Source organism: Pristiophorus japonicus, chromosome 15 (assembly GCF_044704955.1).
Source record: "Pristiophorus japonicus isolate sPriJap1 chromosome 15, sPriJap1.hap1, whole genome shotgun sequence".
NCBI classification, from domain to species: domain Eukaryota; kingdom Metazoa; phylum Chordata; class Chondrichthyes; family Pristiophoridae; genus Pristiophorus; species Pristiophorus japonicus.
Genome location: NC_091991.1, coordinates 166,765,634 through 166,779,993, shown reverse-complemented (window position 1 = coordinate 166,779,993; position 14,360 = coordinate 166,765,634). Strand labels below are relative to the sequence as shown.

Sequence of the window (14,360 nt, the reverse complement as noted above, 5' to 3'; positions counted from 1 at the left end):
TATGAGCTCCTCGCATGCTGTTAGAGGGTGGGGGGCCAAGGGAGAGGGGTTTACAGAGATGGCTGGTAGTGGAGAAAAGAAGCCTGCATTCCAGGATGATCCTGGAGTAGTGAGCAGTTTTGGCAGAGAACAGCAGGGCCCAATAATGCTTGATGTAATCAAGCAATTGCAAGATGGGCAAAGGCACAATTAATAAACTCTAACTAGAAGTCCTGTGCAATTGTACTTCTTTAAAACCATACCATCCGAATTGAAACACTCCTAACACTGCAGTACAGTTTATTTCAACAAATGTAAAAGCAGATTAGTTCAAGTTAATCTCAACATCAGTAACTCATTTGGAATGGGGAGGGAATCAAAACATTTAAACGATTTGCATCTTTTTTTTTGTTTGGTATTGGCAAAATACTTGGAGGAATATAATGTAGTTCATCTTTTCTTATTTCACCCAATTCTTCTTTCCCTCTTTTCCATTCTTGCAGGGATTCCATGGGCTCTGACAGCCCTACATGTTCCCACTCAAATACTATTTGCGTGCGAGCCTAGAAGGTGAATAGTTATTCTGCATCGTAGTTAAACTCAATCTGTTCTTACCTAGTGCCCTCAAAAGTATACTTTCCAACTGTGTTTCAGGAGACAAGAATTGGGAGCAGCAATTTTCTCTTCCCTCGCCCATCATACGGAGACCAACTGTTACAAACTGCAGCCAAAACAAGTAAACATAACCAACCAGACCTTCTCTTCTGTATGGCTTAGTGCTGTACGGCAGTGGGCACGGAGGGGATTGATGGAGCTCATTAATAAAGTAACTTGTGCTTTCAATGATGCTTCAGACACAGTCAGAAACTCCCAATGAGAATATTTTAAAAATTAAAAGAAACATGGTTTTCAATGGTTTGATTAATTCAAAGAAAGTGAGATTCATTCTATTAATTTTTTTCTCTGAACTGGTTGTAGTCTATGCAAATTAAACGAAGAGGAAGAGTCCAAAAACATTTTGTTCAAACCTGCTTTCACTGAAACAAGGTGTTCTAGCACAAACTGCAATTCACAATTTGAGAGAGAAAATAAAGTTAAAATTTCCCACTAATAAGAATGCAAATAATCTGTAACCACTGATATATTTTGCTTGATTTCAAGTTGGAATCTAACGAATAAAAACATACCCAAACATCACTTCAGGTTTACCAATCTGAATAGCAGTACTTTTAAGCATTAGTGACAACGGAAATTAAATATTGAACAGTGACTTTACAACATTTAACCTCCTTCACATGAAGTTAATAACACACACATTTAGGCTGAAAATACTAGCTTGTCTCTTTGATTACAAGACTTTATGTGGATGTTAATGACACCTTTACTGCCCATGAACTAGCTAGTGCAGATAAACAGATCTAAACATAGTTGTTCAATTAATGACCTGCAGGACAAGTCATCTATGCAAATTAGATGGTAAATAACTATTGAGTCGTCTGTCCAATTTAAGTGATGTGATTGGCCAATAGATACCATGAGGTCACAATCTGAGCACTTATTTGTCATGGATAACTGTTGACTAATTTTTCCTTGAACACAGATAAAATCAGTTATATAATTCAGTTGGCCACCAACGCATTTCATTCCAGACCTGCCCTCCCGAGCCCTACTCTCACTTGCCTTATGCCAGTGCATGTCCCTCATACAGTTGCATCAAGCTGCATTTTTCAGGTCCTTCTCCAACTCGCGCCAATGTTTATTTTAATGACTTTTTTTTTTGCAGGTGAGAAAAAGTTCATGGAAGGACTTCAGGTGGGTTTTGGAGAGTGGCCTGAAAAAAATTCAGTGCTGATCAGAATTGGCATCTGGGTGAAGTATTCATTGATAAAGGGGAAGAAAGGAACACAAGAGGTTCAGGGAGCAAAGAGATAAAGATAACCTACAGAAGGGGTATGGCAGGAGAGAGAGAAAAGGAAGGGGAGGTAGGGAGGAAGGAGGAAAAAATCTTGAGAAAAAAGGCAACTTTTTTTCTAAAAAAAGGTACTTGCAAGGAAATCAATGTGCATGCTGGATACACAATTTGCAACAGAGATGTGCTGGAAAAGTTGTATGACGATCTGTTAGGGGGCTGAAAACCATGCAGCTGCACTCCTGCAGTACCCCAGTTTCATGCTGGTGAATGAGATGGGGTAGTGCAATCCAAAATACATTCTCTCCAACAGAGGGGCAAGTACAGGAACACAGCACATCTGTGTATTAAACATTGGACTGAATAGCACATAGTCAAAGCTCCCTATTGGTGTTTAAACAGGCTGAAGTTTGGGAGCCCAACACAGAAACCACTTTTTTTCCAAAAAAGGCGTGCTATCATCTACCATTATTGCTGTGATGCCTTAAGCTTGTGGATTTGAGTGTAGGTTGAGTCTGAAGGCAAAGCGAGAACAGTGTTGTTGATGCAAGCTGCGAATGGATCCTGAGCTGAGGGAATACAGAAGGAAGATGGAAGGACTTGATAAGCAAGTGACTCTGTCGATCTAATGGAAGCTAATCACAAGGTTGAGAAGAGAAGCTCCATCTGTATACAAAACTAGATGTACCATGCATGATTCATTGGAGACAGAGCTGAGATAGTATTTACAGAACAGAAGCAGGACATTCGGACCAACAACTCAATGCTGGTGTTTATGCTCCACACAAGCCTTCTCCTGCCCTTCAACTAATCCCATCAACATATCCTTCTATTCCTTTCTCCATCATGTTTATTTAGCTTCCTTTTAAATGCATCTATGCTAGTCACCTCAGCTATTCCTTGCAGTTACAAGTTCTTCATTCGAACCACAAATTAGGGGTCGTTTTTGCTATAGGACCATAAGAACTGGATTAAGACAAGGCCAAGTTGATTTCACATAGAACCCTTGTAATTGCAAATCCAATCTCCAACACACTGGACTGGATTGGATTTCAACCCAGGGCCCAGCAGCAAAAGGACAGTTTTTAAACTCGAAGACTGGCCTTTCATAGAATCATAGAAATTTACAGCACAGAATGAGGCCATTTCGGCCCATCGTGTCTGCACCAGCCGACAAAGAACTATCCAACGTAATCCCACTTTCTAGCTCTTGGTCCGTAGTCTTGCAGGTTACGACACTTCAAGTGCATATCCAAGTAGTTTTTTTTTAAGTGGCGAGGGTTTCTGCCTCTACTACCTTTTAGACAGTGAGTTCCCTACCCCCACCACCCTCTGAGTGAAAGAAAATTCCCCTCAAATCCCCACTAAACCTCTTACCAATTACTTTATATCTATGCCCACTGGTTATTGATCCCTCTGCCAAAGGAAAGAGGTCCTTCATTTCCACTCTATCCTAGGCCCTCACAATTTTAAACTTTATTTTGGTGCACCAACATGTATGTAAAGTCACTGCACAGTGTGTCACAGATCACAGGCTACTTACAGAAGTACATTTGGGTCATCCCATGTTGATGTAATTATTGGGAACATTGCACTATTTAGAGGGAGGATTCAGGGGTCATTAGTCAATTCACTATTCCATAACCTCATGATGTCTCGCTGAGACTTAGCCAACTGGGCACCATCTTCAATGGCAACTCCAGAATGTATAGGTCCTTTGGGTTTCAGTCCTACAGAATGCAAGGATTAATCTTTCTGGTTTAACCAATGTCTGCTATCACCAGGGAACAGAATCAATGACCACCTAATTCTAGATATTCTGAAGCTTTAAAAATCCCATTAGGAAGCATCTATGTAAATGTTTGGCAGACATCCCACTGTCTCGCAGCTGAACCAGGCTGTACGCAACCTTTTTGACCCCGAGCTTCTGATCCCATATCCTCTCCCATCACCAAGACCGCCGCCTACTTCCAACTCCATAACGCATCTCCGCCCCTGCCTCAGATCATCTGCTGCCGAAACCCTCATTCATGCCTTTGTTACCTCCAGAATCAACTGCTCTAATGCTCTCCTGGCCGGCCGCCCAGCTTGCACCCTCTAAACTGGAGCTTATCTAAAACTCTGCTGCGCATATCCTAATTCGCATCCATCACCCATGTGTTCATTGACCTTCCCGTGTGTTCATTGACCTTCATTGGCTCAGAGTCCAGCAACACCTTAATTTTAAAATTCTCATCCTCATTTTCAAATCCTTCCATGGACTCTCCCCTTCCTATCTCTGTAACATCCTCCAGCCCAACAATCTTCCAAGATCTACGCACTCCTCCAATTCTGGCCTTTTGTTCATCCCTGATTTTTTTTGCACCACCACTGGAGACCATGAGTTCAGCTGCCTCGGCCATAAGCTCTGGACTTCCCTCCCTAAACCTCTCCACCCCTCTCTCCCCATTTAAGGCGTTCCTTAGAGCCTACCTCTTTGATCAAGCTTTTGGTCACCTGTCCCAATAGCTCCTTGTGGCTCAGTTGCAAATTTTGTTTGATAACACTCGTGATGCACCATGGGACATTTTGCTATGTTAAAGGTGCTATATAAATACAAGCTGTTGTTGGTGTTAGCGAAGTAACATCTAATGTAGAATACTTAATCATAAGGAGGCAAACCTCAGTTAACTGGCTACAGACTTGCATTAAAAAGCTCAAGCTCCAGAAGAAATGCTGTGCATTAGCACCATATAGGCAAAATAATTCCATATGCAACCAAACTGTGATTAATCACACTTGTCTCCCTCCCAAGGTGCCCACCATCATAGATGCCAGTGTCCAGCCTATTTGGTTCACTCTATGTAACATTAAGTGGCTGAGTACACTGGACACAATGAAGATTATTGGTCCTGACAACATCCCAGCTGTAGTGCTGAATAACTACACACCAGAATGAGCTGCCCCCAGCCCCTCTTTTCCACTGCAGCTGTGACAATTGACAACATGGAATATTACTCAGTTATGCCCGTCAACAAAAAGCAGAACAAATCAAATCCAACCCAACTCTTTTCAGAATACAACTAATCATGATAGAAAGATTCATTAACTGTGCCAATAAGCAACATCTACTTTCCAATAACTTGCTCAGACATTCAATGCTGATTCATATGGAGAAATTGGCTCCTGACCTAGTCACAGCCTTGTTCAAAAAATATCATAGGCAGTCCCTCGGAATCGAGGAAGACTTGCTTCCACTCTTAACACGAGTCCTTTGGTGGCTGTACAGTCCAATACGAGAACCACAGTCCCTATCACAGGTCGTTGAGGGAAGGGTGGGTGGGACAGGTTTGCCGCACGCTCTTTCCGCTGCCTGCGCTTGATTTCTGCATGCTCTCGACGTGACTCGAGGTGCTTAGGGCTCTCCTGGATGCACTTCCTCCACTTAGGGTGATCTTTGGCCAGGGACTCCCAGGTGTCAGTGGGGATGTTGCACTTTATCAGGGAGGCTTTGAGGGTGTTCGTGTAACGTTTCCGCTGCCCACCTTTGGCTCATTTCTCGTGAAGGAGTTCAGAGTAGAGTCCTGTGTCTGGCATGCAAACGATGTGGCTGCCCAGCAGAGCTGATCAAGTGTGGTCAGTGCTTCAACGCTGGGGATGTTGGCCTGGACGAGGACGCCAACGTTGGTGCGTCTGTCCTCCCAGGGGATTTGTAGGATCTTGCGGAGACATCGTTGGTATTTCTCCAGCGACTTGAGGTGTCTACTGTACATGGTCCATGTTTCTGAGCCATGTAGGGGGGCCTGGTATTACTACAGCTTTATGTACCATGAGCTTTGTGGCAGTTTTGAAGGTCTGGTCTTCAAACATTCTTTTCCTCAGGCGGCCAAAGGCTGCACTGGCGCACTGCAGGCAGTGTTGGATCTCGTCGTCAATGCCTGCTCTTGTTGATGGGAGGGTCCTGATATAAGGGAAGTGGTCCACGTTTTCCATGGCCGCACCGTGGATCTTGATGACTGGGGCACAATGCTGTGTGGCGAGGACAGGCTGGTGGAGGATCTTTGTCTTACTGATGTTTAGCGTAAGGCCCATGCTGTTGTACGCCTCAGTAAATACGTCTACTATGTCCTGGAGTTCAGCCTCTATGTGCGCAGACGCAGGTGTCGTCCGCGTACTGTAGCTAGACGACAGAGGTTGGGGTGGTCCAAAAATGTACACAAGAGCTCAATGCCAGGAGGGGTGAATAACTGTCCTCAACATAAGAACTTAAGAACATAAGAATTAGGAACAGGAGTAGGTCATGGCTGATCTGGCCGTGGACTCAGCTCCACTTACCCGCCCTCTCCCCGTAACCCTTAATTCCCTTATTGCTTAAAAATCTATCTATCTTTGACTTGAAAACATTCAATGAGCCAGCCTCAACTGCTTCCTTGCAGAGAATTCCACAGATTCACAACCCTCTGGGAGAAGAAATTCTTTCCCAACTCGGTTTTAAATTGGCTCCTCCGTATTTTGAGGCTGTGCCCCCTAGTTCTAGTCTCCCCCAGCAATGGAAACAACCTCTCTGCCTCTATCTTGTCCATCCCTTTCATGATTTTAAATGTTTCTATAAGATCACCCCTTATCCTTCTGAACTCCAAGGAGTAAAGACCCAGTCTACTCAATCTATCATCATAAGTTAACCCCCTCATTTCTCGAATCAGCCTAGTGAATAGTCTCTGTACCCCTTCCAAAGCTAGTATATCCTTCCTTAAGTAAGGTGACCAAAACTGCACACAGTACTCCAGGTACGGCCTTACCAATACCTTATACAGTTGCAGCAACACCTCCCTGCTTTTGTACTCCATCCCTTTCGCAATGAAGGCCAACATTCCATTTGCCTTCCTGATTACCTGCTGCACCTGCAAACTAACCTTTTGGGAGCCTGTCTTTTACAAGGAACTCATCAGGGTCTGGAACAAAGTCTCCACCAAGCGCAGCTCTCCACCGGCTGGAGTGGCGGCCGTCCTGCAGGAGCCGCTGCTCGGGAATCCGTACCTCCACGACCGAGGTTTTGGGTGGCGGTCGGACGAGAGGGCTGTGGCTGGTGAGGTGACCAGGGTCAGGGACCTGCTCAATGACGGAGGAGCGGGCTGGATGGCGCCAGACACGTTGGCGCGGCGCCTAAATTCTGCCAACGTCCGCCACACGGCCGATGCCATCGAGTCGCTAAAAAGAGCTCTGGGCCCCCGAATCCGTTAGGTGCATCGAGGAGGCTCAAGCACGTGGGGAGATCCCGTCCGAACTGACCCCCGTCCGGACGGAATTCCTCATCGGCGCCAAACCCCGGAACCTCCCTCGGGGGCCGGCGCCTCACAACTTGAGCCGCCTCGGGGAAATCCCCTCCGTGCCTTTCAGTTCCGCGCGGAGGGGTTTCCTGTACGGGCTGCTCCTGCACACTCTCAACTTCGCCATCCTCGCCTGCCGTCCGGACACGCCATGGCGTACCATCTTGCCATCCGGAGGAGGCGGGGGTCCCCGATGGAGGGCACTCTACGCAGGGGTCCTCCCACTATTTGTCGGGGACTTGGCCTGGAGGGTGGTGCACGGAGCAGTGCCGTGCAATAAATTTTTAAGCCGGTTCACGGGCTCCCAGGCCGCCTGCAATTTCTGCGGTCTGGAAGAGTCCGTGTTCCATGTTTTTATTGAGTGCACGAGGTTGCAGCCCCTGTTCTGTTATTTAAAGGGGCTGCTCCTGAAATTCTGGCTGCACTTCAGTCCCACACTCCTGATCTTCGGGCACCCTGTGCGGAGGGGAGTGGGTAGGTCCGAAGGCCTCCTCGTAGGACTGCTCCTGGGCACGGCCAAGGGGGCCATCAGCCGGTCCAGGCAGCGGGCGGTCGAGGGGGTCGTTCAGCCAGACTGCCTGCCTCTCTTCCGCGCATACATCCGGTCCAGGGTATCCTTGGAGATGGAGCACACGGTGTCCACCGGTACGCTCGCGGCCTTCCGCGAGAGGTGGGCACCGGAGGGACTGGAGTGCATCATCACGCCCGGCAACCAAATTTTAATTTGATTTTATATTTTTTAAGTTAATTTGTTTTAATTGCCAGTGCTTTTAGTGTCCTCCTCCCCTTTTATAGGGGGCACTTGGAAAAAATTTGATTCTGTGCCCAAAAAAAAACCCCCAAAAAATAAAAAAAGGGCCTTGTAAATGTTGGTGTTTCCCCCAGATCGGGGGGCACGGTTTAATGTTTTTTGTTGACTCCTAAAAGAGTTTCATGCACAAGGACCCCCAGGTCCCTCTGCACCGCAGCATGTTGTAATTTCTCCCCATTCAAATAATATTCCCTTTTACTGTTTTTTTTCCCCCCAAGGTGGATGACCTCACACTTTCCGACATTGTATTCCTTAGCCCATTCACTTAACCTATCCAAATCTCCTTGTAGCCTCAGTCCTCTACACAACCCGCTTTCCCACTAATCTTAGTGTCATCTGCAAATTTTGTTGCACTACACTCTGTCCCCTCCTCTAGGTCATCTATGTATATAAACAGTTGTGGTCCCAGCACTGATCCCTGTGGCACACCACTAACCACTGATTTCCAACCGGAAAAGGACCCATTTATCCCGACTCTCTGCTTTCTGTTCGCCAGCCAATTCTCTATCCATGCTAATACATTTCCTCTGACTCCGCGTACCTTTATCTTCTGCAGTAACCTTTTGTGTGGCACCTTATCGAATGCCTTTTGGAAATCTAAATACACCACATCCATTGGTACACCTCCATCCACCATGCTCGTTATATCCTCAAAGAATTCCAGTAAGTTAGTTAAACATGATTTCCCTTTCATGAATCCATGCTGCGTCTGCTTGATTGCACTATTCCTATCCAGATGTCCCGCTATTTCTTCCTTAATGATAGTTTCAAGCATTTCAAACATCAAGGCAGCATTCAACCTACAGTGGCAGCAAGGAACCATAGCTCAAACTGAGGTCAATAGGAGTCAAGAGGGAAACTCTCCAGTGACTGGAGTCATATCGAACATAAAGGAAGATAATTGTGGTTGCTGGATAACTATCATTGCAGTCTGACAACATAGGCCCAAACATCTTCAGCTGCTTTCCTCAGTCATAAGGCCAGGAGTGGAGCTGTTCGCTGATTATTTAACAGTGTTTAGCTCCATTCACAGTTACTACAATTCTGAAGCAGCAGGACCTGGAATATATGAGCTAGCATGTGTTAGGTAATATTCATGCCACACACGTGCCAGGTAATAACCATCTCCAACAAGGAAAGGCCCAACCCATTGCCCCTGACTTTTAAACATCATCATGGCCAAGTGCCCCATCATCAAAATCCTGAGGATAACCCTTGACCAGGAGCTTAACTGGACCAGTCATATCAACACTGTGGCTACAAAAACAGGGCAGAGACTGGCTACTCTGTGGCTCAGCTTCTGACTTCTCAAAGCCAGCCCACCATCTACAAGACTCAAGTCAGAAGTGTGATGGAATACTCACCACTTGCTTGGATAGATGCGGCCGCAATAGCACTCAAGAAGCTTGACACCATCCAGGACAACTCAGTCAGTTTGGATAACATCCTTGACATTGGATTCAATATCTATGTTCTCCACCACTGACAGCACATAGTACATACTGCAGCCACGATTTACAGGATGTATTGAACAATTCACCAAGGTTACTTTGACAGCACCTACCAGCTCTGTGAACTCTACCAGCAAGATGGACAAGAGCAACAATACAAGATAACACCAGCACTTTCAAGTCACACATGGAGAAATATTGCCAGTCCTTCATGATCACTGGGTGAAAATCTTGGAATTCCCTCCCGAACACCATTCTGGGAGCACTATTACCACACGGGTTACAGCAGGTCAAGGAGAAGACCTACCACCACCTTCTCAGGGCAACTAGGGATGGGTCACATTCCGAGAACAAATACAAAATATTAAGTATAGCAAGATACTCTAAGATATGATGGTTCCTATGACTCTCGGCAAGGTCCATTCTATTTCCCGCACTTCTGCGCTCACCCCATCCCCTCCCTCCCTCCCAGAACCACAATAAGGATGCCCTTGTCCTCACCTTTCAGCCCACCAGCCTCCACATTCAACGGATCATCCTCCACCACCTCCAGCGTGATCCTACGACCAGACACATCTTCCCCCTCCTCTTTCAGCATTCTGAAGGGACCGCTCCCTGGTCCACTCCTCAACCACCCCCAGCACCCCTTCCCTTTCCCACAGCACCTTCCCGTGCAAGCACGGAAGATGCAATACCTGCCCTTTCACCTCCTCCCTTCCCACTGTCCAGGACCCCAAACATTCCTTTCATGCGAAATAGCAATTTACTTGTACTTCTTGCAATTTAGTATCCTTCGTTCGCTGCTCAAGCTGTGGACTCCTCTACATTGGGGAGCCAGAAACAGATTGGGTGACCGCTTTGCGGAACACCTGCATTCAGTCCATAAGCGTGTGACCCCCGAGCTTCCGGTCGCCCATCACTGAAACTTGGTAAACATTGGAAAGATATAAATCAAAAACTGAGGAGTTTGATCAACTTGAAAATACAGCTGATTAATTCAGTGAAGTTGAATTTAAAAGAAGTTGAAAAAGAAGTCTGCATTCATAAAACTAATTGTTTATGTATCTCCTACCACATACTAATTAAGCTGTATTAACAGTCAAAACCATTACAAAAAATGCTTCAGAGCCTATGCAATGTCCCAAATACATTTAACTCTGAAATTTAACAGGTGAGTAATCTTATCAAATGGATTATAGGAAATAACTCAAAATACTAATTATGAAGGTATCCCAGACAACTTTAGTTAAATGTTGTTGAAATTCTTTTTGGAAGCAGGAAGATTTATTTGACAGGTGATAATCACAAATTACAGAGTCACCACTTACATCCCCTACAATTCAGTGTATACTGCATCTGAATCACTGATCATTACACTTATTGATTTATATGTATTCTGCTGTGCAAAATGAACGTCATGGACTTTAAAATGCTGCTGGTTGAACAAAACAACATTTTATTTACGTCCAAACTTCCCACATTTAAAAAAAGATATCTACAAAATGAACCAAGCTAAAACCAAATGAAACACTAATGATTATCAATGTTCCCTTTACCATTAGTATTTGTCTGGTATGTGGTGGCATTCAATACACACACACACACACACAAACAGAAAGGATTACACTTAAGACTCAGTACATTTGACATAACCTGAATTGCCAAGTTTACAGCTAGAGGGCCCAGTACTTTGAAGTTGTATTTTAAGTGCTCGTTCCACACATTGTACATGTAAAAAAAAACATTCCACTGTTGCGCAAATGCAAGGCTGCAAATTTCCCCCAATAGCAGCAGACACTGGGTTTACATTATATATACACACATATAGCAATGATGAGACTGCAGTGAGATGGACATTTATTGCCCCATCAATGGCTGACTGTCTGACAGGAAGCGGGCCAGCGCGCGTGCGCGGGCAGGCTCCCGTCCTGCCTGGCCGGAGAGTCTCGACCGCCCCGACACCGACACCGACTCCCGCCGCCGCAGTCCCGGCTTCGGCCAACCAGCACTCAATCACTGCACCGGGGGACCGGGCTTTCTTTTTAAAAGAATAATACAACTCTCTCTTCCTTCTCTAGCTCCATCTTGCGGCCTTTCTTCCCCCTCCCCTCCGCGGAGACGTCAAAATTACCTCAGAAATTTTTTTAGTCCGCTCAACTTCTTTTTACCTGTCAGCCGGATTTTAATGCTTGACCCGTTCCGTCGAGCTCCGGGATTCGACATTACTTGGAGAAAAAGAAAATCCCCTTTTTTCTCCCCGACACAGCGGCTCGGTCCTTGCCTGTACACTATTTAATCATAAAAATATATAAAAAAAACATCTAGATAGATTTTGTTTCTTTTTTTTAATATATACAAAATAAAAAGGAAATAAAGTGATTTCTAGACCGGGGTAAACACACTCCGGGCCCGACACCATCGGACGCGCACAGCGTCTGCACGAGACACAAGTCACGGCCGCCGCAGCGCGCGCTCCCCACAAAGGACAGGCGCGGCGCGCTGACGTCACGGCGCCCGTACGTGCTCAGCCCCGCGTCGGCGCGCGTTCCCTCTGTCTCCCATGGTTACCCCGGAGAGCTGCGTCATCGTGGTTGTGCCTTAAAGCTGAAGGCCCGACTTAAAGCGCACACACACACGCCCATCACAGGCGGTCCTTCTATGGAGGATGACTTTCTTTCACGACAAAAAGGGATAAGTTCACAGGTGTTTCAATGAAGGACCCGATATTCCAGATCCAGAACTACATCCCGAAGGGTGGAAGATGTCTGTGTGTGGATTTTTTTAACGTGGGGTACCCGTTGCACACCAGCCACCACACGGGCTTGACAGAGCTAGGTCTTGGTCCAGTGGCAAGTGTTAACCAAGACGACTGGAGACCGGCTCCGCTGCACGGTTCTAGTGCGCACACATATCGCAGTGTGGGCTGGCCGTGCTGCCCCTGGGCCCTCTCCTCTCCTGGGACCCGATCATGTCACTCCACGATCTCTCGCCGCTCCTGCACCCCAACCTCGCCATTCCTGCTGTACCTGCCCACGCTCCAATTGCTGACCTGGACCTTGACGTCCAATCCAGTCGCCCTCTTCGCTGCCATCGCCCTGCTGCAAGTACTGTGTGCAGTTCTGGTCACCACATTATAGGAAGATGTGATTGCACGGGGGACGGGGCCGTCCTATCACACTATACCTTGCACAGTGCATAGTATGAATGTAATGGAAGACAATTTTATTACAATTGTTCCACTGTGAACCAAAGTACAAAAAAGATAGTCCAAGCTTCACTTTAATCAAATTAAGTGTTCACAATTTATATCAATGATTTAGAGTTTGGAATCAAAAGCACAATTTCTAAGTTTGCGGCTGCACACACATACATCCAGACATACATATACACATATAATATATATACACATTATCATCATAGGCAGTCCCTCGGAATCAAGAAAGACTTGCTTCCACACTTAACATGAGTTCTTAGGTGGCTGTACAAGAACCACAGTCTCTGTCACAGATGGAACAGATAGTCGTTGAGGGAAGGGGTGGGTGGGACTGGTTTGCCGCACGCTCTTTCTGCTACCTGCGCTTGATTTCTGCATGCTCTCGGCGACGAGACTCGAGATGGTCAGCGCCCTCCCGGATGCACTTCCACTTAGGGAGGTCTTTGGCCAGGGACTCCCAGGTGACAGTGGGGATGTTGCACTTTATCAGGGAGGCTTTGAGGGTGTCCTTGTAACTTTTCCGCTGCCCACCTTTGGCCCATTTGCCGTGAAGGAGTTCTGAGTGGAGCACTTGCTTTGTGAGTCTCATATCTGGTATGCAAACTATGTGGCCTGCCCAGTGGAGCTGATCAAGTGTGGTCAGTGCTTCAATGCTGGGGATGTTGGCCTGGACAAGGACGGTGGTGCGTCTGTCCTCCCAGGGGATTTATAAGATCTTGCAGAGACATGATTGGTGGTATTTCTCACCATCTTCCGCCTGCTCCATGACAACATGCAGGCCGTGATCCTTATCAACGGATCCATCACAGGACCAATCCACGTCTGGACCGGGGTCAAGCAGGGCTGCGTCATTGCCCCAACCCTCTTCTCAATCTTCTTTGCTGCCATGCTCCATCTCACAGTCGACAAGCTCCCCGCTGGAGTGGAACTAAACTACAGAACCAGTGGGAACCTATACATATACACATAGATACAAAAAGAAGATATTGTGGATGCTGGAATCTGAAATAAAAACAGAGACTGGAAATCTCAACGGGTCAGGCAGCATCTGTGGAGAGAAAAACAGAGTTAACGTTTCGGGTCGATGATGTCGCAGTGTATATTCAAGTCTAGATCATTGATGTATACCACAAAAGCAAAGGACCTAGCACTGAGCCCTGCGGAACCCCACTGGAAGCATTCTTCCAGTCACAAAAACACCCATCAACCATTACCCTTTGCTTCCTGCCTCTGAGCCAATTTTGGATCCAATTTGCTACTTTGCCCTGGATCCCATGGGCTTTAACTTTCGTGACCAGTCTGCCATGTGGGACCTTAACAAAAGCTTTGCTAAAATCGACCCTCCTGGTTACCTCCTTGAAAAATTCAATCAAGTTAGTCAGACATGACCTTCCCTAAACAAATCCGTGCTGACTGTCCCTGATTAACTCGTGTCTTCCTAAATGTACATACATACACACACATACATACAAATGCACATACACACACATACACACATACATACATACATACATACTTACATGCCCATACCGACCCTCCGTGTTTTGGTGAAAAAGAAAGAAAAGACTTGCATTTCAAATGGCACCTTTTCACAACCATCGGACGTCACAAAGGGCTTTACAATCAGTGAAGTACTTTTTAAAGCGCAGTCGCTTTTGTAATATAGGAAACGTGGCAGACTATCTGCATA

The 14,360-nt window shown here is 46.2% G+C and overlaps 1 protein-coding gene across 3 annotated transcripts in view; it reads right to left on the bottom strand.

The window, feature by feature from the left end:
- Positions 1-11,892, bottom strand: part of smurf1 (SMAD specific E3 ubiquitin protein ligase 1) — a 123,498-nt gene extending 111,606 nt beyond the window's left edge. For all 3 annotated transcript variants that reach the window (XM_070901276.1, XM_070901277.1, XM_070901278.1), the window contains exon 1: positions 11,625-11,892. In XM_070901276.1, coding sequence (XP_070757377.1) covers positions 11,625-11,679 — 55 coding nt within the window. In that variant the 5' untranslated portion in view covers positions 11,680-11,892. The remainder of the gene's footprint in view (positions 1-11,624) is intronic.
- Positions 11,893-14,360: the final 2,468 nt, after the last annotated feature.